Raw genomic sequence first — 26,337 nt, 5'->3', positions numbered from 1 at the left:
AGTCACACAGCTGAGGTTGGGTATTTCACTTTATTTAGCAAACGGTCACACTCAGCCCCACCACACCACCCCTGCAGCCTCCCTTGAGCATCTGCCTCAGGAAGCCGCTCAGGGTGAACAGGAAGGCCTGGGTCTCCCAGCCTGGGTCTCATCCGCCACCACACGTGCCACATACCGCAAAACAAAATCACTTCCCCACGTCCTCAGGGGCCCACCCCAGTGTGGTCCAGGGGACCCTCCAGTGTTCAACAGCTGCCTGCAGGGGCTGCAGCCCAGCTCTCGGCACAGACCCCCTGCTCCTGAGACGCGAGCCCCAGGAAAGCCTCCATCTCCAGCTGTGGGGGGGGCCAGACCCTGGGCCCTGGCCCTGCCTCCTGTCCCTGCTGGGCAAGAAGCAAAATGTATGAAAATACTTTAATCATTTATTTGAAACAGTTAAGAAAGAAGGTCATCTTGTTGTTCTTTTATAATCCCAGTAAAAAAAAAGTTCACATTGGTTCCTGGGCCCGGGTGCAGGCCCCGCTGGTGGTGCCACTCAGTAGAAGCGCTTGTTCCGCTCCTGCCGCTTCTGGAACACCACGGCCCCCACCACAGCACAGACGACGATGCCCAGGAGCGCGCACAGCAGCAGCAGGAACACCCGCCACCCCGTGAGGGGCCCGCTGCGGAAGTTCCCCGTGGGATCATCCACGTTGTCTGGGGAAGAAGAAACGGGGGAGCTGAAATGGTAGCACAGGCTGCCGGAGAACAGGGGCTGCAGGACAGCAGCAGGGACGGGACAGGGACAGGACAGCCAGCCAGGGTGCGCAGGCCGGTCGCACTCACCCCCTCAGTGGGGAGGGGCAGAGGTCAGGTGAAGCCCATCCCAGCCAGCTCTGCGGTCCCCATGGCAGGGCGAGGCAGAGAGAGGACCAAGCCCACTGGGACCCAGGACCCCAACGACTCAGGTCTGGGCTACCTTCTGCTGCAGGAAACCGGTTAAAACCAGACTCCTGGGCTCCCCTGAGTCCGACTGTGGACACGGAAAGGCCCAGGAAGCTGTGTGTCCAAGCCCCACTGCCAAGCTGAGGTCCGAGGACCCTATCTGGAGCAAGGCGGCCCTGGCCACAGGCTCTCCCAGCCCACAGCTGGATGCTCTTGGCAGGCCCCCAGGGGGTCTCCCAGGACCTGAGTCCTGCACTCCACTCCAGCCCACAGCCTGTCTCCTCTACACGGGGTGTCTCACAGGTCCTGCCTATCCTGGGATGGGGCCCTCTGGTGCTCTCCCTTGTACAGGCTGAGAGAAGGCACTGACTCTCCAAAGCTCTCTGGGCTGTGTGTGGAGGAGCTGGGGTCTGGCTGGGCCCTGTTTCTGCCACTCTGCCTCCCTCCCTGACTGCGGCCCCCCGACTCCACACTGTGCAGTCTCCTCAGGCCTCCCTGCACCCAGGCCCTGCCTTTCAGCAGCGCGCATGGCACCCTCTTGCCGGCCACAAGCCTACCTCCATCCTCCCTTCCTGCACATGCTGCCAATGGCAGGCCTGCTGACCACTCTTGCCCCAGCCTCTGCTCTGCACAGCGACAGCAGCAGCCGCCACTGACTGAACTGGGAGGTCCCCAGGGATGGTGCTTCCCCAGAAAGCCACTCAGCCTTGGGGCTCCCACGGCTCCCTCTGTCTCCCTCAGCCACTAGAATGAGCCCCCGGGGCAGGACCTGCCTGATCCCTGTGTCTCCATCACCCAGCCCATGGCTAGGCACAGAGGGAAGCTTTGGGCACATCTGAAGAAACAAATGGATTGAATCTAAAAATGAGTTCTTCCTGCCTTGCCAGCTGCACAGGGTGCTGGGTGGGCAAGGCAGGTGCCACCTCTGAAAGCACCCAGCGGCTGGCAGCTCTCTGACCAAAGGTTGCAGGGTTTGTGTGGCCCCACAAAACATTTCAGAATAATCTGAATCTTTAACAAGTGAACTGTCACACAAAACACTGGATCCTGGCTTCTCTTCTCCTGAAAAGCAGAAAAATGCAGCCAAAATGGCCCATGTGGCAATGGGGACCCAGGGCTGGGCTAGGACAGCCTGTGCCGGACACTCTGTCACTGGCTAGACCCCCAGGCATGCGTCTGTGGTAATCATGGTGGATTTCTCCACACAGAGGTGGTGCCTCATTCTTTCAACCACAAGGCTCACTCTGTGAGGAGAGAGGTAGCTAATTAGTCCCATGGGAAGAACCCAGGCTCCGGTTCTGTGGAAACCCAATTTCCAATCCTGTCTCTCCCTCCTTCCGGCTAAGGAAACCTGGGGAATCCATCTCCTCCGCCAGCAGGACAACCTCCTTCTAGGTAGCTCATAGAAGGGACATGTGGGACAGCGTGCCCAGCCCCCTGCTCTGCTGGCCACTGCCCCAGTGCCTAGTGAGGGACGATGCTGGCCCAGCACTCACACATTTGCTGATCAGCCTCAGGGGACTGACTCTCTGCAGACTTCTCATCTGCCTCATTCATTTACTCAAAAACTTGCCAGAACTGACATGACCCAAACCCAACCCTCTAGGAGCCTGGTCAGGCAGGGCCAGCCAGTGTCACCTGCCAGGGCAGGGCTGATCCAAGAGCCCAGATCACAACCACAACTGGACCACAAGACTCGCTTGGCCAGCCTCACCCCATTCTGGGCCAGGCCCAGGCAGGGAGGGGCTGTGGACACGCACCTTTGGGTGACTTGAGGAAATTGACGCTGGGCTCAATCTTGGTCCAGTCGATGTTTTCCTCATCAGGCGTGTGCTCCACCATCAGCTGGAACAGCTTCATGGAGATGATGTCATGATTGTCTGGAGGACCAAGAAGAAAGCAATCATAGCCTGAAGCCAGCCTCAGGGCATGTGGCCTAAGCCCTTCCCCCAAGGGAAGCTGCTGCCCAGGCCAGTAAACCGGCCAGGCCCCCAGGTACAGTGCTGCTCTGGTCATCTAGGGCCTGCTTTCTTCCCACTTCCCTCTAGCCCCCAGCAATAAAAAACTGGGAGGAGGCAGAGTGGAGAGAAAACAGCAAATGCTTTACAAGCAGAGTCACCTGGGTCTAAATCCTGGGGTCTGCTGCCCTCTTTGAGGTTCAGTTTCCTCACGTGTAGAAGAAGAGTGATGATCTCCATCTGTGTGGTTACCATGAGAACGTCTACACCACACAGAAGAAGGCATGCCTGCAGAGCACATGCTCAAAAAACGACCCGGTAAGAACCAGCAGTCACTCTGTGACTGGTTGAGAAGCCTAAGCTTCCCAAGGACAGGAGCCACCACGCATTCTTGTCACAGAGCCCCACATACAGGCTGCAGGGGCTCTGTGACAACTCAGCAACCAGCTAAGGGCCTGAGCTTAATGCAGGTCAGTGGTTGTGCCTGAGGAGACTGGGGAAAGGCTCTATCCAACAGCATGGGCAGGAAAGAGCCCCAGCCTGATACTGATGGATCACCCCACTGTAGAGATAAGGAGGTTAAGGCTCAAAGCCAACACATGGGTCCTGGTTAGCCTAGGACTGGAATCGGAGGAAAGGCTGTGTTTAAGGAACAGGAATCTCTGGGGCCCAGAAGAGGAAGGACCTACTGAGCAAGAGCTCAGCCAGGCATGCAGTGTGACAGCTGAGCATGCACAGCCTCTGAAGACAGCAAGCAGCCCTCCGGGACACGGATCAGCCTGGGGGTCAGGTTCCAGCCACCTGGGCTCTGCTGCTTCCTGCTCGTATCTTAGAAAAATCCCTCCAGTTCTCAAACTCCCAATGGTTGTGTAAAAAGGGAATGAGACTGCTATCTGTGTAAAAATACATCAGGTGACATCATCCATAAGGTGCCTGGCACTGATGACCCCTGACCAGCAGTCAGACATGGCTCTCCTCATGGCGCCTCCAACACTCTGTGCTGGGCTCTCCAAACAGCTGTGAGAGCAGCCACCGGCCACAGCTCTGCTCCTATCAAGAACCCTCCAGAGACAGGTGCCGAAACAGTCTGATGAAGTTCCAGGTAACTCGGGGGCAGGAGGGAGAACCGGCCAGGCACAGCTGGAAATTATGAAAGCTATCTGACAGCTTACTAGACCATTCTCTCTTCTGCTGGGTATACGACTGAAAAACCCCCAAACAATGGATGTTCTGGGGTCTGAGTGGACCCAAGCACTTCCATGGTGAGAGGGGAGGCTCCTGGGCAGTCGGCAGACTACAGGCCCTGGAATGGGTCATCCTTAGGATAAACCACCCATGTCAGGTCCCCCATGTCACATGCCAGTTCTGATCAGGAGCTGGCCCTGGGCCTGGTACCTGCTCAGGAACCCAAAGAGAGACCAAAAACCACAGCCAAGGGCCACCACCGCCTGGTGACCAGCGAGGCCTGAGCAGGCTAGAGGCAGCCCAGTGCTCACTAAGCAACCACCCTGGGCCAAACAAGAGCCATTTCTGATTTTATAGAGCTTACAACTGGGCAGGAGGGCCAGAGACAATAAAATCCATTACTCGGTAGATTCAAAGATGGTAAATGTTAAGAAGAAAAACTGCCGAGATTGCACCACTGCACCGGCAACAGAGTGAGACTCCGTCTTAAAAAAAAAAAAAAAAAGCCAGGCGCAGTGGCTTAAGCCTGTAATCCCAGCACTTTGGGAGGCCGAGGCGGGTGGATCACGAGGTCGAGAGATCGAGACCATCCTGGTCAACATGGTGAAACCCTGTCTCTACTAAAAGTGCAAAAAATTAGCTGGGCATGGTGGCACGTGCCTGTAATCCCAGCTACTCAGGAGGCTGAGGCCGGAGAATTGCCTGAGCCCAGGAGGCGGAGGTTGCGGTGAGCCGAGATCGTGCCATTGCACTCCAGCCTGGGTAACAAGGGCGAAAAGGAAAAGAAAGCGGCCAAGGTGATGGGGAGTGGCTAGGGACTACAGCTGGGGGCTCGATGTTCCATGAGGGAATCACGGACAGCCGCACTGAGGAGGTGACATGTGAGCAAGGCCCTAGGAGACAAGGGTGAAACAGCTAGGGCAGGAGGGCACGTGTGCATCCAGGGAGCAGCTGGAAGCCACAGTAGGCAGGGGGACCAGTGAGTGAGGAGCCAGAGGTGGCAGGGCTGGCACAGAGGCTCTTGTGGTCCCTGCAGAGGTCTGAGCAGAGCATCGGGAAGCCTCACACGAGCTTAATGCGATCACTTGGCTGCTGTGCTCAGGGGAGACTGTTGGGGGATGGTGAAGGAGGCGACCACTTGGGAGGCTCCTGTGAGAGACACTGGTGGCCTGAAGCCGCCAGGTAGTCAGGGAGGGATGGGAAGTGGTGGGACGTGCTGTGAAAATAAAGCCACAGGGACTGTTGATGGACTGGAGATGGCATGTGAGGGAAAGAAGAGTCTGGAAAGACACCAAACAAATAGAAGGACAAAGGTGCCACTGACATCCTGATGGGCAAGACGTGGCCTCAACTATGGGCCCAAGGGCTGAGGCTGGGGCGGAGTGCAGGTCTAGAGCAGTCTGGGCTGAAGATAAATCTGGAAATCTGTATCACCCGAATCTAACTGACCTACTGCCTCCTGTGGATGGGGAGGGAAGGTCACTAAGGAACTGTTCAAGGACTGAGGCCTGGACAGGCCAGTATTTACAGACAAAGGGAAGAGGAGGAACACAGTGAGGCCAGAAACTAAATGAAGGCAGGCAAGCAACTGCACTGAAAGCTCCCAGTCCCTCAGGGTGAGTCGGGCAGGGAACCAACGCCTGGCCCGGCCACTCACCAGACAGGTCGCCAGTGCCGGCAGAGGCCCCGAAGTAGTAACCGGTGGGCAGGCGCACTCCTGTGATGTCAATGCAGTTCTTCCACTCATTCTTGTCCTCCAGGTCGGTCATCACCTGCAGGGCCCAGCACGCTAAGCACCCTGCAGGACAGCAGCCTGCCCTCCTGAGCCTCTGGGGCACTGGCACAGGCCCACCGGCTGCTGCTCCCACCACCCAGACTGCTCACCGTCAGACGGCCCCGGGAGTAGCGCACAGCCAGGAAGGTGTCGTGATCGCGGTTTCGGAAGTCAGCCGTGCAGCCCGCCAGCTCAGTCCAGCGCCCATCCTTGCTGTGGTCGTAGGACAGGGAGCCATTGTTCACCATCACCGAGATGTACGGGAACACGCGCTGGGACCAAGACACCGGTTACTCCACGACCAGCCCAGCCTGTGGAGCAAGCGGGGCACCCACCACCCCAACCCCTGGAGGCTCCTCTTATGCCAGGACCACGGAAGTCCCAGGGCCCCTTCCTCTAGACGACTGTCCAGTCCTTCCTTTCCTGCTCAGCAGGAGGGAAGAGGGGCCTACCTCGGTGGTCTCATCATTGGGGTAGGTGTCCAGAAAGATGGCTAAGCCGTGGAAGCTATCTTTGCTTCCAAACACAGGCCCTAGAAGTACAGAGAGATGCTCTCACAATGGGCGAAATGGGAGCTGTCCCATGGATACCTAAAGGGCAAGCGATGCCAACATAGGTGGAGGCATGAGAGCCCAACCCATTAGCCATTTGCCCAGAGAGAAGGGACCACGAAAGGAGAAAGCCAAGGCGGAAGTGGGGGTCAAGTGCACGACACAGATGACTCAAGTTTGAAGGCTGAACTGTGAGGGGACTAAGGCAGGTGTCAAGGGGGTACCCGGCCTATAAAAAATGGTGAGCCCTACCCAGGGCTCAAAAGGAGAGATCCCCACCCAGGAAGCTCTATACCAGAGGCAGCAAACATTCTTTGAAGGGCCACCGAGGAAACAACCCAGGGTCTGTGGGCCACATGCAGTCGCAGCTGCACAGTCTTCAGGTTTTGGCTTTTTTACAACAACCATTTAAAATGGTAAAACCAGGCCAACAAGGGTGTAGGGCTGAGCCACAGGACCCAGCTGTCCCTCTCCCCTCAGCAGCCATCCTTCCAGAGCCAGGCTCCTTTCGGAGGCACAGGGCTTTATCCACAGGAGCAGCAGTTTCCTAACAGAAGAATGTGGAGTGGAGATACTGGACCCCACAAGCCACAGGGACCCCAATCCCACCTCCCTGGGGGGCCAGCAGCCATGCCCCTACCAACCCCGAGCCTGGGGCCCAACAGGGCTCAGCTGAGCGAGTGCTGGCCCACCTGGCACGAGGCGGTCCCGGGTGTACCACAAGGCGATGCCGTCTCCATGGAGATTCTTCTTCCCTGTGCCGTGGACTTTGAAGTGCACGTGCATCTCCCAGTCCTTGAGGAAGCAAGGCTAGAGGGACAGCAGAAAGGGCTGCTCAGAGCTCCCAGGGGTCTTTCAGCAAGCTGGAGGCAACCCTGGCATGGCCCCTGCTCCACAGACCTCTCTTCCCTCCCCAGCTAGGACTGGGCACTCCTTGGCACAGGACCACAAGTGCCACTGACCACAGACCCCTAAATGTTCTCAGCGTGAAGGGAAGAGACTGCTGGGCCTCAGGTGAGGTGGGGGAGGCCACAGTGTCCCAAGGCTGCCTGAGGCCCAGACCCCACCCTGCAGGTCCCAGGCTGCTCCTGAGCAGGTGGCTGCCACACTGTTCACCCTAATTACCAGTCAAACCTGTCAGCCATTTCCTTTCTATCCCCGCTGCTCTTGCCCTGGAACCTTGTGCAGAGGTTACTACTCCTATTTGAGCAACAAAGTTTACAGAAAAAAAAAAAAAAAAAAAATTCAGAGGTATAACAACTTGTCCACAGCAGCTCAACTGTCTGGATTCACGCCCGGGACTTTCTGACTCCGAGAGCTCTGCTCTGGCTTTGGTATTTCCCAAAGGCCTGCAGGCCTTTCACATAAATTGTAGCAGCCCCTTTCTAGTCACCCACATCCACTGCCTACCTTGCTAGCCACCCTTCCCAAGTGAGGAAAATCAGGCCGGGTCAGTGCTGCTGGGCCTCAAGCCCAGATCTGGCTGGCTCCAAAACCCAGCCCTTCACCGGTTCACCTCCCAAGCCTGGCCTACGTGTGGTACCAGCATTGGGGATGACAGCTGGTCCGGGTCATGCTCTGGGGCTCAGAGGCACCACGATGTGAGCTGGGGCAGGGATGGCCATTGCTTACAGCAAGGGAGAAAGCCTGGCCTTACCCACCAGGAAGTCGCTTGTGAAAACTAAGGTGTCAACACACATGGTGACAAGAATCTACTTTAGGGAAGTTTGCAGATGGGTATGCAAACAAGTGATTAAACAAAGACCCATCAGAAAGGCAAACTCAAACAAGATGTTGACCTGTCAGACTGGCAACTGTTAAAAAGACCGTTAACATCCAAAACAGATGAGGATGAAGAGAAATGAACACAGAAGTAAAGGAACATGAACCAGTATGAATGATGGGTAATTCTGGGAGGGGAACTATGGTGTCTGTTTACCATGTTTGAATAACATATAATAAACATATGACTTCTGTGATCACAAAAAACTCAAATAAAAAACAAAGAACACTATATCCCAATGTGAGCAATCTGGTTCACATATTTACTGATGCCCCAGACTCACTGCTCTCACTCTGGGCACCAGGAACCCAGATAACAAAACCTAGGCTGAGTCCCTGAGAGCACTGAGCTAGCCTGCAAGTCGTGGAATATCACAGAGTCTTCCCAGGTCTTGACAGTTCACGGGTTTCAGAACATTTGCAGATTCTACAGGAAGCAACTGAGAGGTGATGAGAATTAGCTTCCAAGGATAGAGGGACAAGGAGCCTAAGTCCAAGACCTGCTGAGGGCAACGGAAAGCCTTGCTTTGGGTTGGGTTTGCATGAAAACTGCAACCCAAGAGTAACAGTAACTAGAGGCTGGGCATGGTACCTCACACCTGTAATCCCAGCATTTTAGGAGGCTGAGGCGGTCAGATCACCTGAGGTAGGGAGTTCCAGACCACCCTGACCAACGTGGAGAAACCCTGTCTCTACTAAAAACACAAAATTAGCCAGGCGTGGTGTGGTGTATGCCTGTAATTCCAGCTACCAGGGAGACTGAAGCAGGAGAATTTCTTGAACATGGGAGGCAGAGGTTGTGGTAAGCCAAGATCACACCATTGCACTCCAGCCTGGGCAACAAGAGCAAAACTCCATCTCCAAAAAAAAAAAAGTAAGTAGAAAGACACTCCCAGGCACCCAGGGACTGTGGCACAGCTCTGGGTCCTCTCAATCTCTGGAATCAGACTAAGGTGACTCACTCAAGGCACAAATTTTTCTACAAATAATTGTGCAAATGCAGTATCTAGCACACAATCGTAACTACGAACAGAAAGAGACAAAATATGAAGACATAAGGAAACAGAAAAAGAAAAGAAGAAAAAAACGAAGAAGAAAACAGACCAACAAGAACCTTAGATCTTATACTTTCAAATACCTAGATATATTCAAGAAGATAAAAGGTCGTTAATTTTGGCAGATAACTGAAATTTTCTGAAAAATTGCACTGAAAATATTCCAGACTAAAAAATATAACTAAAATGAACAGCATAATGGATAAGTTTAACAACAGATTAAAAACAGCTGAAGAGAGAATTAGTGAACTCAAGGCCAGTCTCATAAAAACACCCACAATGAAGCAGAGAGAACAAAAGAACAGCAGATACAGAATTGTGGGTAAGAAAGAAGAAACAGTAAGAGAGGCTAAGACTCATATCATTGGGATTCCAGAATGAGATGTGAGGGAACAGGGCAAAGGAATATTTAAAGACGTCTAAGCACTTACTAAAACCGATTCAAAGACATGCCACAACTTTAAAAGTCCTACAAACCAAAGGAGGTGACTAAAAAGAAAACCATACTTAGGCACAAAAAAAGGGAGGGATAGAGAAAACAAAACAAAAAAAAAACAGATAATTTTTTAACATGAAAGCATTTTTTTTTTTTTTTTTGAGGCGGAGTTTCACTCTTGTTACCCAGGCTGGAGTGCAATGGCGCAATCTCGGCTCACCGCAACCTCCGCCTCCTGGGCTCAGGCAATTCTCCTGCCTCAGCCTCCTGAGTAGCTGGGATTACAGGCACGCGCCACCATGCCCAGCTCATTTTTTGTATCTTTAGTAGAGACGGGGTTTCACCATGTTCACCAGGATGGTCTTGATCTCTTGACCTTGTGATCCACCCGCCTCAGCCTCCCAAAGTGCTGGGATTACAGGCTTGAGCCACCGCGCCTGGCTTTTTTTTTTTTTTTTTTTTTTTTTGAGACAGAGTCTCTCTCTGTCACCAGGTTGGAGTACAGTGGGACGATCTTGGCTCACTGCAACCTCCATCTCCTGGGTTCAAGCAATTCTCCTGCCTCGGCCTCCCAAGTAGCAGGAATTACAGCCTCCCAGCTGATTTTTGTATTTTTAGGAGAGACAGGGTTTCACAATATTGGCCAGGCTGGTCTTGAACTCCTGACCTTGTGATCTGCCCACCTTGGGCTCCCAAAATGCTGGGATTACAGGCATGACCCACTGTGCCTGGCCAAAAGTATTTTTTTCTAATTTTTTTTTTCCTGTGACACAGGTCCAGGTAATCCTGAGAATGTGTGCCACAAAAGTATTTTTTTTGTTTTCAACTTTTATTTTAGATACAGGGGCTACATGTACAAGTTGGTTACATGGGTATATTGCACCCAGGCAGGGAGCATAGTACCCAATAGGTAGATATTTTTTTTGAAACAAAGTTTCACTTTTGTTGCCCAGGCTGGAGTGCAATGGCACGATCTCAGCTCACTGCAACCTCCAGATCTGGGTTCAAGCAATTCTCCTGCCTCAGCCTCCAGTAGCTGGGATTACAGGCATGTGCTGCCTCGCCTGGCTACCGAATAGGTAGTTTTTAAACCCATATCCTCCCACTTCTGGTTAGTCTGGAGTATCTGTTGTTCCCCTGAAAAACAGACAATCTTGGCCAGGTACAGCGGCTCATGCCTGTAACCCCAGCACTCTGGGAGGCCACAGTGGGTAGATCACTTGAAGTTGAGACCAGCCTGGCCAACATGGTAAAAACCCCATCTCTACTAAAAATACAACAATTAGCCAGGTGTGATGGTGTGTGTCTGTAACCCTAGCTAGGAGAAATGTTTGAAATGTGAGAATTGCCTGAACCCGGGAGGCGGAGGTTGCGGTGAGCCGAGATCGCACCATTGCACTCCAGCCTGGGTAACAAGAGCGAAACTCCGTCTCAAAAAAAAAAAAAAAAGAAAAGAAAAAGGTTAAAATAGTAAATTTTATGTTATATGCATGTACAACAATATAAACAAAGCCCCCTGAGCATAGTCATATGCCATTTATTATTTTTATTTATTTATTTATTTTTTTGAGATGGGGTTTCACCATGTTGGTCAGGCTGGTCTTGAACTCCCAACCTGAGGTGATCTGCCTGCCTCGGCCTTCCAGAGTGCTGGGATTATAGGTGTGAGCCACCGCGCTAGGCCAGTCATATGCCATTTGTAAGAAAAAGCTCTAAAACATTAAGAAATGGGAAAAAGTAGGCCGGGCGCGGCGGCTCACGCCTGCAGCACTTTGGGAGGCCGAGGTGGGTGGATCACGAGGTCAAGAGATCGAGACCATCCTGGTCAACATGGTGAAACCCCGTCTCTACTAAAAATACAAAAAGTTAGCAGGGCATGGTGGCACGTGCCTGTAATCCCAGCTACTCAGGAGGCTGAGGCAGAATTGCCTGAACCCAGGAGGCGGAGGCTGTGGTGAGCCGAGATCGCGCCATTGCACTCCAGCCTGGGTAACAAGCAAAACTCCGTCTCAAAAAAAAAAAAAAAAAAAAAAAAAAAAAAAAAAAGAAATGGGAAAAAGTAACAGGATGGAAAAAATATGCAAACACTAACCAAAAGCAAACTTCTGCTCTTTGAGGAAGACACAGTTGCAGGTGGTGTGGAGCCGTGGTCCGCCCGCTCCTGCTCCTGGCTCACCACTGTTTGTTCTGGCTGAGGAACAAGTTGGTCAGGAAGTCTCACAGTAGCCATGGCATTTATTTATTTTATTTTTATTATTTTGTTTTTGAGACAGAGTCTTACTCTGTCACCCAGGCTAGAGCACAGGAGCACAATCTCAGCTCACTGCAATCTCTGCCTCCCAGGTTCAAGCAATTCTCCTGGCTGAGCCTCCTGAGCAGCTGGACTACAAGTGTGGCTGTAATGTTTTGTTTTGTTTTTTTTTTTTTTAATTTAGACAGAGTCTCGGTCTGTCACCAGGCCTGAGTGCAGTGGTGCAATCTTGGCTCACTGCAACCTCTGCCTCCTGGATTCAAGCGATTCTCCTGCCTCAGCCTCCCAAGTAGCTGGGACTACATGCACGCCACCACACCTGACTAATTTTTTGTATTTTAGTAGAGACAAGGTTTCACCATGTTGGCCAGGATGGTCTTGATCTCCTGACCTCGGAATCTGCCGGCCTCGGCCTCCCAAAGTGTTAGGATTACAGGTGTGAGCCACCCCACCTGGCCACATTTTTGTTATTTTTAATACAGACAGGGTTTCACCATATTGGTCAGGCTGGTCTTGAACTCCTGACCGCAGGTAATCCACCTGCCTTGGCCTCTCAGTGCTGGGATTACAAGCGTGAGCCACTGAACCCAGCCTACCCATGACTTTAAAGATACTGGCAAAACACCCATGGAGCCAGAGGTGACAATTCACCGAATCTGAATCACTCCAATGAGCTGCAACATCAAATCCCTGGAAAAGGTGTGTGCTGACTTGATCAAAGGAACAAAGGGAAAGAATCTCAAAGTGAAAGGACCAGTTGGAATGCTATCTACCCTGGTGGGATTCTTAATAATAAAAGATTCCATTTACCCAGAGATAGATAAATCTAAGCTTTTCTATGTACCTAATTCTTTGGCCTCAAAACATATAAAACAGAAACTACAAAGATACAGCCAAATCCATATAAAGAAATGTTTTTAACACTTCAATCTCCTGACCTCATGATTCACCCACCTTAGCCTTTCAAAGTGCTGGGATTATAGCCATGAGCCGCCACGCACGGCACAAAGCTCTCTTACCAACTAATAAGAGCAAGCAGACAAAAATATGAGAAAGGCTGTAGAAGATCTGAACTCAGGCCATGCATGAGTTCAGCACTTTGGGAGGCATGAGTAATACCAGCACTTTGGGAGGCCAAGGCAGGTGGATCATGAGGTCAGGAGATCGAGACCATCCTGACTGACATGGTGAAACCCTGCCTCTAATAAAAATACAAAAAATTAGCTGGACATGGTGGCATGCATCTGTAGTCCCAGCTACTCAGGAGGCTGAGGCGGAAGTACTGCTTGAACCCAGGAGGTGGAGGTTGCAGTGAGGCCGAGATCACACCATTGCACTCCAGCCTGGGTGACCAATTGAGACTCCGTCTCAAAAAAAAAAAAGAGATGTGAACTCAATCTTAACCCTGGCTGCACAGCAGACCCACCCGGGGAATTTGGAAAGCAAACTTGACCTAAAGATCCTAAACAGCAAACTGTAATCAACAAGTACAGAATCCACATGTATTGCAAGCACAAACAGAATGTTTCCCAAAAAACAAGACAAAGCAAAACAAAAAAAAACCTTATAACACAATGAAGACAGTTGCAGGCGAAAAAGAAGAAGAAGAAGAAAAAAAACCTGACCACGATGCAATTAAATTAGCTATCTAATGATAATAAACAATTTTTATTTTTTATTTTTATTTTTATTTTTTTTTGAGACGGAGTTTCGCTCTTGTTACCCAGGCTGGAGTGCAATGGCGCGATCTCGGCTCACCGCAACCTCCGCCTCCCGGGTTCAGGCAATTCTCCTGTCTCAGCCTCCCGAGTAGCTGGGATTACAGGCACGCGCCACCATGCCCAGCTAATTTTTTTGTATTTTTAGTAGAGACGGGGTTTCACCATGTTGACCGAGATGATCTCGATCTCTTGACCTCGTGATCCACCCGCCTCGGCCTCCCAAAGTGCTGGGATTACAGGCTTGAGCCACCGCGCCCGGCAATAAATAATTTTTAAAAGATAACTGAAATAGCCCTTATGTATTTGAAAACTTTAAAAATATATATTTCATGGCTGGGCACACTGGTTCACGCCTGTAATCTCAGCACTTTGGGAGGCTGAGGCAGGTGGATCACAAGGTCAGGAGATCGAGACCATCCTGGCTAAGACAATGAAACCCAGTCTCTACTAAAAACACAAAAAATTAGCCAAGTGCGGCGGCATACACCTGTAGTCCCAGCTACTTGGGAGCTGAGGCAGGAGAATCGCTTGAACCTGGGAGGCGGAGGTTGCAGTGAGCAGAGATCACACCACTGCACTCCAGCCTGTACAACAGAGTGAGACTCCATCTCAACAACAAAAAAAAACCTCAAAAATACATATATCTCACATATACAAAAGTCAGCCCAGATTTCAAATGGCCTCTTTGCTGCCCAAGAGTTTTCTGCACCTGGGGATTACACCCTGAAGAAAGACCAGGCTGCTGTGAGACTGACCTCAGAGCAGAAGAGCAACTGAGAGAGGGAGGTGGGAAAGGAAACCCACACACCCATCCCCAGCATAGTCACAGGGAGGCTGGTTTCAGGAATGAGCACACGAGACAGTGGAGGATCTGGAAACTGACTCCTCCAGGACTATGCAGGCCTTAGAAAGTCTCCATGACCCCAGATGAAAACTGTAGATTAGCAGAGACACACTGTGATACAGACAACAGAAAGCCTCTGGAGGATTTTAAGCAAGCAAGGTGCAGGTTGGAAATGATTCATAAGCTGTTTTTGGGAACAAACATGATATAGCCACAGTTCTTAGTTTCCACATCTCTGCTTGCAATGAAATGGTATGCAGATGTAATCAATAGCCGAAACATCATTAAAAGTTTTGATAAAAGATCACTGTACGTTGGGTCTATAAATCAAAAGAAGTTCCAAGTATTCAGTGACACTGCTATACCGAAACACCCTCTGTGCCAGGCACAGTGGTGGTGGGCACCTACAGTCCCAGATACTCAGAGGCTGAGGTGGGAAGACTGTTTGAGTCCAACAGTTAAAGGTAAGACTGGGCAACATAGTAAGATCCCATCTCTAATAAAAATTTAAAATTTCAAAATTAACCCCACCTCCATCTCCATCTACTACTATTTAAGGGAATGCAATTTCTCAGAATTCATGTACATAGAAACAAAAAGCAGAAGTGGTACTAAACTGGTCTTATTCTGACAGGAGTATCAATACAGTTGGGGGTCGAGGGATGACATCTCACTGAGATCTCACGTTTCAAAAAATGTTTACTTTTGTATAATTATTCAAAAACTGTGTAATGCATTTACCTTTATCAAGTGTGTACAGATAATTACAATAATCCGAAATTAAATATTAAAACTTAGTTTCAGTCTCAACAAAGTTAAAAAGTTTAAATTATTATACTTATTTTACTTGCAGAAGAACATGGTAGGCTAATGAATAACATTTTCAAGCATTAAATATATTGCATTAGGATAAAATTATGTGTATGAGTGAAAATACAAGTTAAATTAAAAAACTGATAAACTGGCCAGGCACAGTGGCTCATACCTGTAATCCTAGCACTTTGGGAGGCCAAGGTGGGCAGATCACCCGAGGCCAGAAGTTTGAGACTAGCCTCACCAATTTGGCAAAACCTCGTTTATTAAAAGTACAAAAATTAGCTTGGTGTGGTTGTGTGCACCTGTAATCCCAACTACTCAGGAGGCTGAGTCAAGAGAATCACTTGAACCTATGTGAGGCAGAGGGTGCAGTGAGCCGAGATCGCACCACTGCACTCCAGCCTGGGTGACAGAGCACAACTCTGTATCTCAAAAAAAAAAAAAAAAAGTATGTATGTATGTATGTATATATGTGTGTGTGTGTGTGTGTGTGTGTGTGTGTGTGTCTGTGTGTGTGTATGCCACTTAAGTTTATTCATACTGTTTAAAAGAAAGTGGGTATTGGCCAGGTGTGGTGGCTCATGCCTATACTCCCAGTACTTTGGGAGGCCGACGTGGGGGGACTGCCTGAGATCAGGAGTTCAAGACCACCCTGGCCAACATGGTGAAACCCCGTCTCTACAAAAAATACAAAAACTTGCCGGGCATGGTGGTGTGTGCCTGTAGCCCCTACTCAGGGGGCTGTGGCAGAACCCGGGAGTCAGAGGCTGCAGTGAGCTGAGATAGCACCACTTGCACTCCAGCCTGGGAGACAGCAAGACTTGATTTCAAAAAAAAGTGGATCTCAAATTGCAATATGCTGTTGTCCTTTGCAAATACTTAAACTTAATGACAATTTTTGATGCCAACTTCTACAAAGTTCAAGGGGATATATAAAATCAGATTGCTACAACAGCAAAAAAAGCTTAAAGACCACTGTCTCAGCCTCCACACAAGATCCCCAAAAGGATAAGGCCTGAGCAGCCTCTTCAGCCTCCCCAGGCCCTATGCTGCAGCCACCAGGCACTTACAGTTTAGTCACCTCTGAGCCACTCCTTAATCTAGACCAACCCACCCCTGTACCACAGCAGGAGCTATCTCATGGCTGCTAGGAAGACAGCAGGTGTTCAGCGAATGTTTGCCCGAGTACGTGCCTCTCGGGCACGGATGGAGTGCATGAAGGAAATAAAAAAGAGAAAAGTTTAGAAAGTAACTCTACAGCTCATTAAAGAAGAGGCAGTTCTTGGGAAACACTGAACAGAAAATTCTGATTTCTAAGCAGTTTCTTTCGGGAATTTACAGGAAGCACTCCAAATGTTTCAGGAATATCAGCAGAGCCAAATAGAAAAGTGGAGGAGGAAAGGAAAAACAATTGTATTCCAGACTGAAAACTCAATGAAGGCAAGTATAGAAGCCTCTCAGTCCTGTGGCATCTCAAGCCACGGACGATGACAACCATCAGCTATCTACAACCAAAATTTAAGCCACTGTCTTAGATGTGTCTATGACTTGTAACTAATCCTGATTTCTACAGTTCCAGCATTATTTGCATCTTGCTTTAAAAAAAAAAAAATGTAATGCTATACTGAACTCATTTCCATGAAAAATAGAAGACTGTATTATCATTTCTTAAAAATATCTGAAAGCCCTGAGACAGAATAATATGACAGAATGTACTCGGGGGAGATAAAGTGGTTAATGAAGAACTGTCTGAGTGGGTGGCACTTGAACTGAGACTTAACAGATGAGAAGGAACCAAGCAGACATGAGGAGCCAGGAGGCAGTGTCCCAGACAGAGGGAACAACAGGTGCAAAGGTGCTGAGGCAAGAAGACAGCCAGGAAGGCTGGAACAAAATTAACAGAGAGAATGAAGATGCACCAGGGGCCAGATTGTGCAGACATAATGCATGCTTACTCCTTCAGAGAGGACCCCAGGCTCTGAGGATCACAGTGAAAGCTGAAGAAAGTAACCCCAGATGCCACTAACAGCAGTGTGGAGCTAAAGGGCAGGGAGAGGACGGGCAGACCAGGCAACACAAGGACAGTGTGGGTTTCCAGAACTAAACAAGAAAGTAGTCAACCAGCAGGGACCAGAGAGCAGGGTGATAAAAGAAAACTAGAGCACCGGCCAACAGCTTAAGCCATGGGAAGAGTTGAGATCACGCAAGCTGGGACAGGAGCAGGTCCCACTCCAAGCTGTAACCCAGCCCCAAATTCTTCTTCTTTCCCTTTTCCTCATCTTGACTGACTCAGTGTGGAGTCTGTGTAGCAGCTGTCGTGGGCCACTGCTCACATACTACATACTCCAGGGCAAAGGACACAGACTCTAAAACTACCCACAGGTTGTTCTTCCACACCACTGATGAGAAGACCCTCAACCAAGCACTGGGAAAAGGGTTCTAAGGGGTTCCTCCACTGTCCAGGCAGAGTGTGTCAAGTACATCGAGTGAACTGCTGGGCTTAGAGATCACACAGATCAGAGTTTAAATACTGTTCACACCATTCGCTAGCTGTGTTATCTTTACACAGTCATGAAAGCCATCTTTTTCAAACAGCTTGTTTGAAAATTAAATGCAGCTGGGCGCGGCAGCTCAGGCCTGTAATCCTAGCCCTTCGGGAGGCCGACGCGGGCAGACTGCGAGATCAAGAGATGGAGACCATCCTGGCCAACGTGGTGAAACCCCATTTCTTTTCTTTCTTTTTTTTTTTGAGACCATCCTGGCCAACGTGGTGAAACCCCATTTCTTTTCTTTTTTCTTTTTTTTTGAGACGGAGTTTTCGCTATTGTTACCCAGGCTGGAGTGCAATGGCACGATCTTGGCTCACCGCAACCTCCGCCTCCTGGGTTCAGGCAATTCTTCTGCCTCAGCCTCCTGAGTAGCTGGGATTACAGGCACGTGCCACCATGCCCAGCTAATTTTTTGTATTTTTTAGTAGAGACGGGGTTTCACCATGTTGACCAGGATGGTCTCGATCTCTTGACCTTGTGATCCACCCGCCTCGGCCTCCCAAAGTGCTGGGATTACAGGCTTGGGCCACCGCGCTCGGCCTGAAACCCCATTTCTACTAAAAATACAAAAATTAGCTGGGTGTGATGGTGCGAGCCTGTAGTCCCAGCTACTCGGGATGCTGAGGCAGGAGAATCGCTTGAATACGGGAGGTGGAGGCTGCGGTGAGCCGGATCTCGCCACTGCACTCTAGCCTGGCGACAGAGCGAGACTCCGTCTCAAAAAAAAGAAAAAGAATATTAAATGCAAGAAGGCATGGCAAGGTCAGTGCCTAACACACAGCAAAACACCCAATAAAGATCCAGTTAGCTCGGTTCTTCCCACTATTGAGGGGATTCAAGTCAGAGAGCCTGACAGTTCCACTACTTTCTGGCTATGTAACTTTGGGTAAGGCACTTTCAAACCTGAGACTTAGCTTCTTAGCGGGTAAAATGGAGATAACATTACTTATCTCGCATGGCTTTTGAACGAAGCGGGGAGGACGTCAAGTGTCAAGCGCAGCTCCTGACACTTTACATAAGTACACAATACCCATCGCCTCTCATTATTGGTAGGTGTGACCAAGATGGGGAAAAGGCCAGGGACGGAGGTACAAACCTATAAAACCAAGCTCGGGTCTCAGCTGCTTGGGAGGCAGGGACTAGCAGCCGACTGAACAGTAACGCCTAGCCTCTTGAGAACCACTCACCTGGTGGTTCCAGATAGAGCCCTCTTTGCTGCGCTCGTCAGGGGTCAGACGTACGTACTGGCTCGTGAGCATAGTGCTGCCCTGGAAGTCCCAGAGGGGCATAGAGCTGGAACCGACCCCTGTGGGCAGAGACAGGTGCTAAGAGGCGACGCCAGGAATGGTCTCGCCAAAAGAGGCAGGAAACCCACAGAGATGCTCTGCTCAGGAGAAAGGGCACGCTTTCCCCCAGCCCTGTTCAGCCTCTCCCTCGCCCTTCACTCATTCCCGCCCCAAGGGCTTCACCTTGGTAAGGCTTAATGAGCGAATGCTCCCGCTTAAGATGTTCACTGTTGCCGTCAGTTATATCCGCAGCTACAGACCCCAGCAACAAAAGAAGAAAGAGAGGTGTAGTGGGGCCAGGGCCGGGGCCGGGAAGCCCAGGCCTTCCCGGGCACCGCCGGCCCCAGCCCCAAAGCCAAAACCAGCCTTCCGCCGCCATTCTCATCAGCTCTCCGCCACTTCCGCCCTAGAACTTCCGCCTTCCGGGTGTTCTATCTAATGGCCTCCGGCCGGAAACTCTTCAATTTTAGCGTCTCCAGAGAGTCAAACAGCAAAGCTTCCGCAGCACAGTGGGCGGCAGCTTCATTGGCCGGGCAGCCTCCCATCCTGGCTGAGTGCAGTTCCATCTCCTTGGAAGCTCCAAGGCACATGCCGGCCAGCCCCCTCAATGAGTTCTTACGAGCGACAAGAGCTGTAACCAGTCACGGAACAGCACGTTAGGCTTGAGAGCCAATGAGGAGCAGAGGGATGGTTGGAGCCGGCGGGAGCACGAGGGCAGGCTGGAACTTGTAGTTTTTGTTGGGCGCTCTAATGGGCCGGATGCCCGAAGACTAGGACATCCTGGGCCTCTGGCCACAAGTCCTGTCTGTGGAATAACCTTTTCTAGTCCTGGAGAAAGGAGCTCTGCATTGAAGGCGGAGTCCTGGATTACAACCCTTGGCTTCCCCGGGTGGCCCTGGGCAAGCTTTTAAGCCGTGCCTGCCATCAGGCGCTCCAGCTTCGCGCCTTTGGAGACATAGTTCCCAGCTGAGGACGTCCACTGCCTTCAGCCCCTCAGGCCTACTCGGGTTGAAGCAAGAGGAACAGACACGGATCCAGGCCTGGGACCCCAGTGATGACTGGAACTCATCCCTATGCAAAAGACCGCAGTGCCCGGTACAGCAAGAAGCGTCCATGAAAGGCCCAAGAAAGCTGTGAATCAGAGATTGAAAACTGGTGGCCTGCAGCTGAATAGAGCTCTGTTTTGCCTGCTAATATTCTAATGTGACTTCGCTGCATATTTATTTATTTATTTATTTGAGGTGGAGTCTCGTTCTGTCGCCCAGGGTGGAGTGCAATGGCGCAATCTCCACTCACTGCAACCTCTGCCTCCTGGGTTAAAGCAATTCTCCTGCCTCAGCCTCCTGAGTGGCTGGGATTACAGGCGTGCATCACCACGCCCGCCTAATTTTTGTATTTTTAGTAGAGACGGGGTTTCACTGTGTTGGCCAGGATGGTCTCGATCTCCTGACCTCGTGATCTGCCCACCTCGGCCTCCCAAAGTGCTGGGATTACAGGCGTGAGCCACCGCTCCCGGCCTACCAATATTTTAAAGTCAGAATATGTACATTCACATGAGAAATCCAGACTTCCAGTTTTTTACGAAAAAAAAAGGAAGAAGAAAAAGATCTAGGCACACATTCCCGAAACAAAACAATAGGCTGGAGCTGAATCTCCACAAATGCCTTCCTCTTCCAGGCTGGTCCCCACCTGGCCACTAACTTACAGCACTTGCCTGGCCTCTCTAGATATTTGAACCAATGCCGTCTGTTACAGATCACAGGGAGGGCCGTTGGTTGGTTGCTCCTTTTAGAAACTGCCGTCTTTTTTTTATTTTTATTTTTATATTTTTTTAGACAGAGTTTCACTCTTGTTACCCAGGCTGGAGTGCAATGGCGCAATCTCGGCTCACCGCAACCTCCGCCTCCTGGGTTCAGGCAATTCTGCCTCAGCCTCCTGAGTAGCTGGGATTACAGGCACGCGCCACCATGCCCAGCTAATTTTTTGTATTTTTAGTAGAGACGGGGTTTCACCATGTTGACCAGGATGGTCTCGATCTCTTGACCTCGTGATCCACCCGCCTCGGCCTCCCAAAGTGCTGGGATTACAGGCTTGAGCCACCGCGCCCGGCAGAAACTGCCATCTTAAATGAATTAACTTATTCAAGATTGAGTAGTTAATCTTTTCTGGGATATATATATATAATTTTTTTTTTCTTTTTTAGAGACAGGGTCTCACTATGTTGTCCAGGCTGGCGTGCAGTGCCTATTCACAGGTGCGGTCCCACTACTGATCAGCACAGGAGTTTTGACCTGCTCCATTTCCAACCTGGGCCAGTTCACCCCTCCTTAGGCAACCTGGTGGCTCCCCGCTCCCGGGAGGTCACCATATTGATGCCGAACTTAGTGCGGACACCCGATGGGCTCAAGCGATCCTCCCATCTCAGCCTCCCGAGTAGCTGGGACTACAGGTACATGCCACCACGCCCAGCTGGGTCATATATTTTTAATTAGCTTTTTTATTATTAAAGTCATAGATTCTGGCCAGGCATGGTGGCTCACACTTGTAATCCCAGTACTTTGGGAGACTGAGGTGGGTGGATCACTTGAGGCTAGGAGTTTGAAACCAGCCTGGCCAACATTGGGAAACCCTGTCTTTACAAAAAATTAGCTGGTTGTGGTGGTGCACACTTGTAGTCCCAACTACTCAGGAAGCTGGGGCATGAGGATCACTGGAACCCAAGAGAAGGGGGTTGCAGTGAGCCAGGATCTTGCCACTGCATTCCAGCGTGGGCGACAGAGTGAGACTGTCTCAAAAGAAAAAAAGAAGAAAAACGTCACACATTCTTGTGGTGTGTGTGTGAGAGAGAGAACAGATATACAAGACACAACGAGCCAGGTGTGATGGCTCATGCTTGTAATCCCAGCACTTTGGGAGGCTGAGGCAGGTGGGTCACTTGAGGTCAGGAGTTTGAGACCAGTCTAGCCAACATGGTGAAACGCTGTCTGTACTAAAAATACAGAAAATTCGCCGGGTGTGGTGGTGGGCGCCTATAATCCCAGCTACTCAGGAGGCTGAGGCAGGAGAATTGCTCGTACCCAGGAGGTGGAGGTTGAAGTGAGCCAAGATAGTGCCATTGCACTCCAGCCTCAGCAACAAAAGCGAAACTCCATCTCAAAAAAAAAAAAAAAAAGACACTACAAAAATCTTCTGCCGCTCCCCTCCCAAGGATTGTGTCCTTCCAGAGATTTATCTGTACCTATACAAACAAAAAATATGCACATTCCATGGGACCTCCATGGAGACTGGGATTTTTGTCAGCTATGATCACTACTGAATCCCTGGTGTCTACAGTAGTGCTTGTCACATAGGAGGTGGTTAATAAGTAATTGGTTAAATAATGAATATTTGCTCTAGAACCTGGAATCGGGTCAGGAAGAATCAATAGGAGTTTTCTGGGAAAGGTAAAGGCATTCTCAGCAAAGATAAGAGGAGCTGCAATCTAGGGAGAGATGCCTGACAGCAGATGAAATACAAGCAGTTTGGAATGACTGAGAAGTTGGAATTGGGGGCTGGGGGGAGCTGAAGCCAAAACTCAAAGAGTCTTCAATTTCCAACTAGGGAACATGGCCTTTTCCCAGAACTCAATAGGATAGTTCTAAGCATGGGAGTGAGCAATGTGGATTTCTCTAGCTATGCTGAGGAGAAGAGATTGGAGGGTGACAAAGAGACTGAATTCATCGTGACCAGAGGAAGAGGGTAAGGCCTACGCCAAGGAGGTCTCCACAGAGAAGAAGGATCAGAAGTCCCAGCCCAAGAGTACTTACCAGGAACTGATGCTCTGTGGGCAGCCAGGAAGGGAAAAGCGGAGAATGGTGCTCTGAGGGTGGAGGTACTCCACCACTCTCATGGCATGGAGAAGACTAGATAAGGGCTAAGAGGTGGGAAGAGCCAGGGTTAGCTGTGGTGAAGATGTGGTCAGAGCTGGAACTGCATCCACGCTGGAGAGGTGGGAAGAGGTATCTTTGCAGCAGCAGGAGAGGACAAACTTGGAAGGGGGTCCCAGGCAGAGCCTGTGACTGGTCCTTTGGCAGGAGGAAGATGAGCTATTGGCATCTGGGCTGGTGGTGGCCAAGCCCTAGCTCCAGGCACCCCAAGCACACTCATAGCTTAGCAGATCTCTAACAGAATGTAAAGCCCTGGGCAACTCACTTTTCCCTGGGCCTTGGTTTCCTGATCTGTGAAATGGGAATAATAAACACCACTCACAAAGCGGTTGTGAGAACTAGGACTGTAAGGCCACCTAGGAAAAGGCCCAGATCCATGGCACAGCAGACAGGAAGTCTCCACCCACATCACACACCCTGCAAGCCCCATAGGCACATTGAAACAGTCACACACCGTATTAAGACCACCATTGGCAATGGTCCAGGCCCAGAGCAACCCCCACCCTAACCCCTTTCACATGCCAAGTTTGACTGAATTCCTCTGTCTGGGTGCCCTGAAGAAAGGTGTCTGGAGAGAGGTAAGTCGGGGCTGGCTGAAGTGTATTAACTAGGGCAGTGCTAGCTGCTATAACAAATAGGCCCTAATGTATATAATGGCCCAAAGAATTTTTTTGATGGTTCTTTTTTTTTTTTGAGACTGAGTCTTGCTCTGTCACCCAGGCTAGAGTGCAGTGGTGCGATCTTGGCTCACTGCAACCTCCAACTCCTGGGTTCAAGTGATTCTCCTGCCTCGGCCTCCCAAGTAGTTGGGCTTACAGGCGCCCACCACCATGCCTGGCTAATTTTTGTATTTTTAGTACAGACAGGGTTTCACCATCTTGGCCAGGCTGGTCTCAAACTGTTCACCTTGTGATCCACCCGCCTTGACCTCCCAAAGTGCTGGGATTACAGGTGTGAGCCATCATGCCTAACCTCTTTTTTTTTTTTTTAACTATTTTTTACAAAGTTCGTTTATCTGTCAGGAGGCTCAAAAAATTTTACTTCCCACTTACATAACTGTCTGAAGCTGGTTTCCAGGTTGGCGGGTGGCTTGCCCTCAGGCACTAGTGCACAGACCCCGCTTTTTCCTTCTTGTGGCTCCACAATCCCCTGGGTCTCCTCATCTTCTCTATCCATCAGCTGAAGGAGAAAGAGAGAGGGTGGAGGGCACACACTTCATTCTTCAAAGCCTTGGCTCAGAAATGAAACGTGTCATCCCACTCACATTCAATTGCTGGGAAGTAGTCACAGGGTCACACCTGACTGCAAGGGAACCTGGGAAAGTAAGGTTAACCATGTGCCCAGGAAGAAAAGGACATGAATTTGTGGTGAAGAGATACTCAGTTTCTGCCACTGAAGAGTTCAGATCACAGCCCTAGAAGGGGGCAGTGGGGCAGAGGGTAAAATATGGAGAAGTGGGTATCACCTTGTCCCTACAGAAAGACTAGCTGAAGCTGGGTGTGGTGGCTCATAACTGTAATCCCAGCACTTTGGGAGGCTGAGCTGGGAGGATTGCTTGAGCCCAGGAGTCTGAGACCGGCCTGGGCAACATAGGAGACCCCATCTCTACAAAATATACAAAATTAGGTAGGTATGTTGGCATGGAAGGATTGCTTGAGGCCAGGAAGTCAAGGCTGCAATGAGCCAAGATCTCACCACTGCACTCCAGCCTGAGCAAGTGACAGAGCAAGACCCTGGCTCAAAAAAAAAAAAAAAAAAAAAAAAAAAAAAGAAAGAAAGAAAAAAGAAAAGAAAAGAAATGAAATGAAAGGAAAAGCAAAAGAAAGAGTAGCTCAAACCAGAACAGTGGGTGACTTGAGGGGTCTTGATAAGCCCACACTTAGAGGAAAATGTAAGTCCATGTAGTGGGAACACACGTGTGAGAAAGAGGCAAACCAAGGACTCTAATTAAAATTTTAAAAACTAGAGTTCAGGGCGGGCACAGTGGCTCATACCTGTAATCCCAGCACTTTGGGAGGCTGAGGTGGGTGGATCATGAGGTCAGGAGACCAAGACTGTCCTGGCCAACATGGTGAAACCCGGTCTCTATGCACAAACATTAGCCAGGCATGGTGGTGGGTGCCTGTAGTCCTAGCTACTTGGGAGGCTGAGGCAGGGAAATCGCTTGAATCTAGGACGCAGAGGTTGCAGTGAGCTGAGATTGCGCCACTGCACTCCGTCTGGTGACAGAGTGAGACTTGTCTCAAAAAGAAAAAAAAAAAACAACAAAACTAGCATTCATCTGGGGCCAGGTCAGGCCAAGAGGGCAGGATGCCCACCCTTCAGCCAAGACTACATGCTATCAACTGAAGTTTATGTCCCCCAAAATTTATATGTCTAAATGCTCACCCGAAAAGTGATGATATTTGGAGATGGGGCCTTTGAGCGGTAATTGGAACCCCTTAGGGTGGGATTAGGGATTAGTGGCCTTATAAGAAGAGACAGGAGGGAGCTTGTGTCCTTTATCTCCACTTGCTATCTTGAGGACACAGCAAAAAGACGGCTGTCTGCAAACTAGGAAGAAGGCCCTCTCCAGACACCAGATGTGTCAGCACCTTGCCCTTGGACATCTCAGCCTCCAGAAGCGTGAGAAATACACATTTGTTGTTTAAGTCACCTCGTCTATGGTATGTTTGTTACAGCAGCCTGAGGTGACTAAGTTCTAGACCAAGGCAGAATTTCTGAGTGAGTCTGAATGCACTCAGGTCTTCGGCCACAGATGTACCTGCTCCAGTCCCCTATCCAGGTAGGTGAGCATGTGCCCACCTGGTTATTACACATGTCACTGGAGTGTCGGCATACATATGTCCTATGTGCAGGCGTTCCTGTCGCATGCACCTGTCCAGGCGACTGTGCATACACAACTCTATACCGAAGTCCCTCTTGTGCGGGAGAGTCCATGTGTTTATGACATGCATACTTGAATGTCTGTGTGCACAGCCATACAGGCAAGTTATCCATCTTTCTGCACACCTGGCCACATGTGTGGAAGGACAGCCTGTAGGTGTCTGGGGCTAGGGGACAGCTGCAGGGGAGAGGGATACTGAGCACGTTTGTGTGGCACACAGTAGGTATGAGAGAAGTGTGTGCCAAGTGAAAGTACATGTGTGGATACACAGGTCCCAGTGCACATGTGTGCATGTCCACAGGAACGCCCCAGGGTGGACTATGGTGCCTAGGTATATTTACTTATGCTTCTGTGAGCCCAGGCATGACCTTAGAGCTCCCTGGGCAGGGCCA

The 26,337-nt window shown here is 50.3% G+C and overlaps 1 protein-coding gene across 1 annotated transcript; it reads right to left on the bottom strand.

Annotated features, from left to right (window-relative positions):
- Positions 1-11: 11 nt before the first annotated feature.
- Positions 12-19,636, bottom strand: LMAN2 (lectin, mannose binding 2). The gene is made up of 8 exons (XM_010346610.3): positions 19,316-19,636; positions 19,034-19,152; positions 7,085-7,202; positions 6,294-6,373; positions 5,952-6,113; positions 5,725-5,839; positions 2,685-2,804; positions 12-696 (listed from the first exon to the last, which is right to left on the bottom strand). Exons 1-8 carry the CDS (start codon positions 19,515-19,517, stop codon positions 536-538), a joined length of 1,077 nt encoding a protein of 358 aa, XP_010344912.1. The 5' UTR covers positions 19,518-19,636; the 3' UTR covers positions 12-535.
- Between the last annotated feature and the right edge of the window lie 6,701 nt (positions 19,637-26,337).

Source organism: Saimiri boliviensis, chromosome 20 (assembly GCF_048565385.1).
Source record: "Saimiri boliviensis isolate mSaiBol1 chromosome 20, mSaiBol1.pri, whole genome shotgun sequence".
In the NCBI taxonomy this organism is placed as follows: domain Eukaryota; kingdom Metazoa; phylum Chordata; class Mammalia; order Primates; family Cebidae; genus Saimiri; species Saimiri boliviensis.
This window is presented reverse-complemented; position numbering and strand designations above follow the sequence as displayed.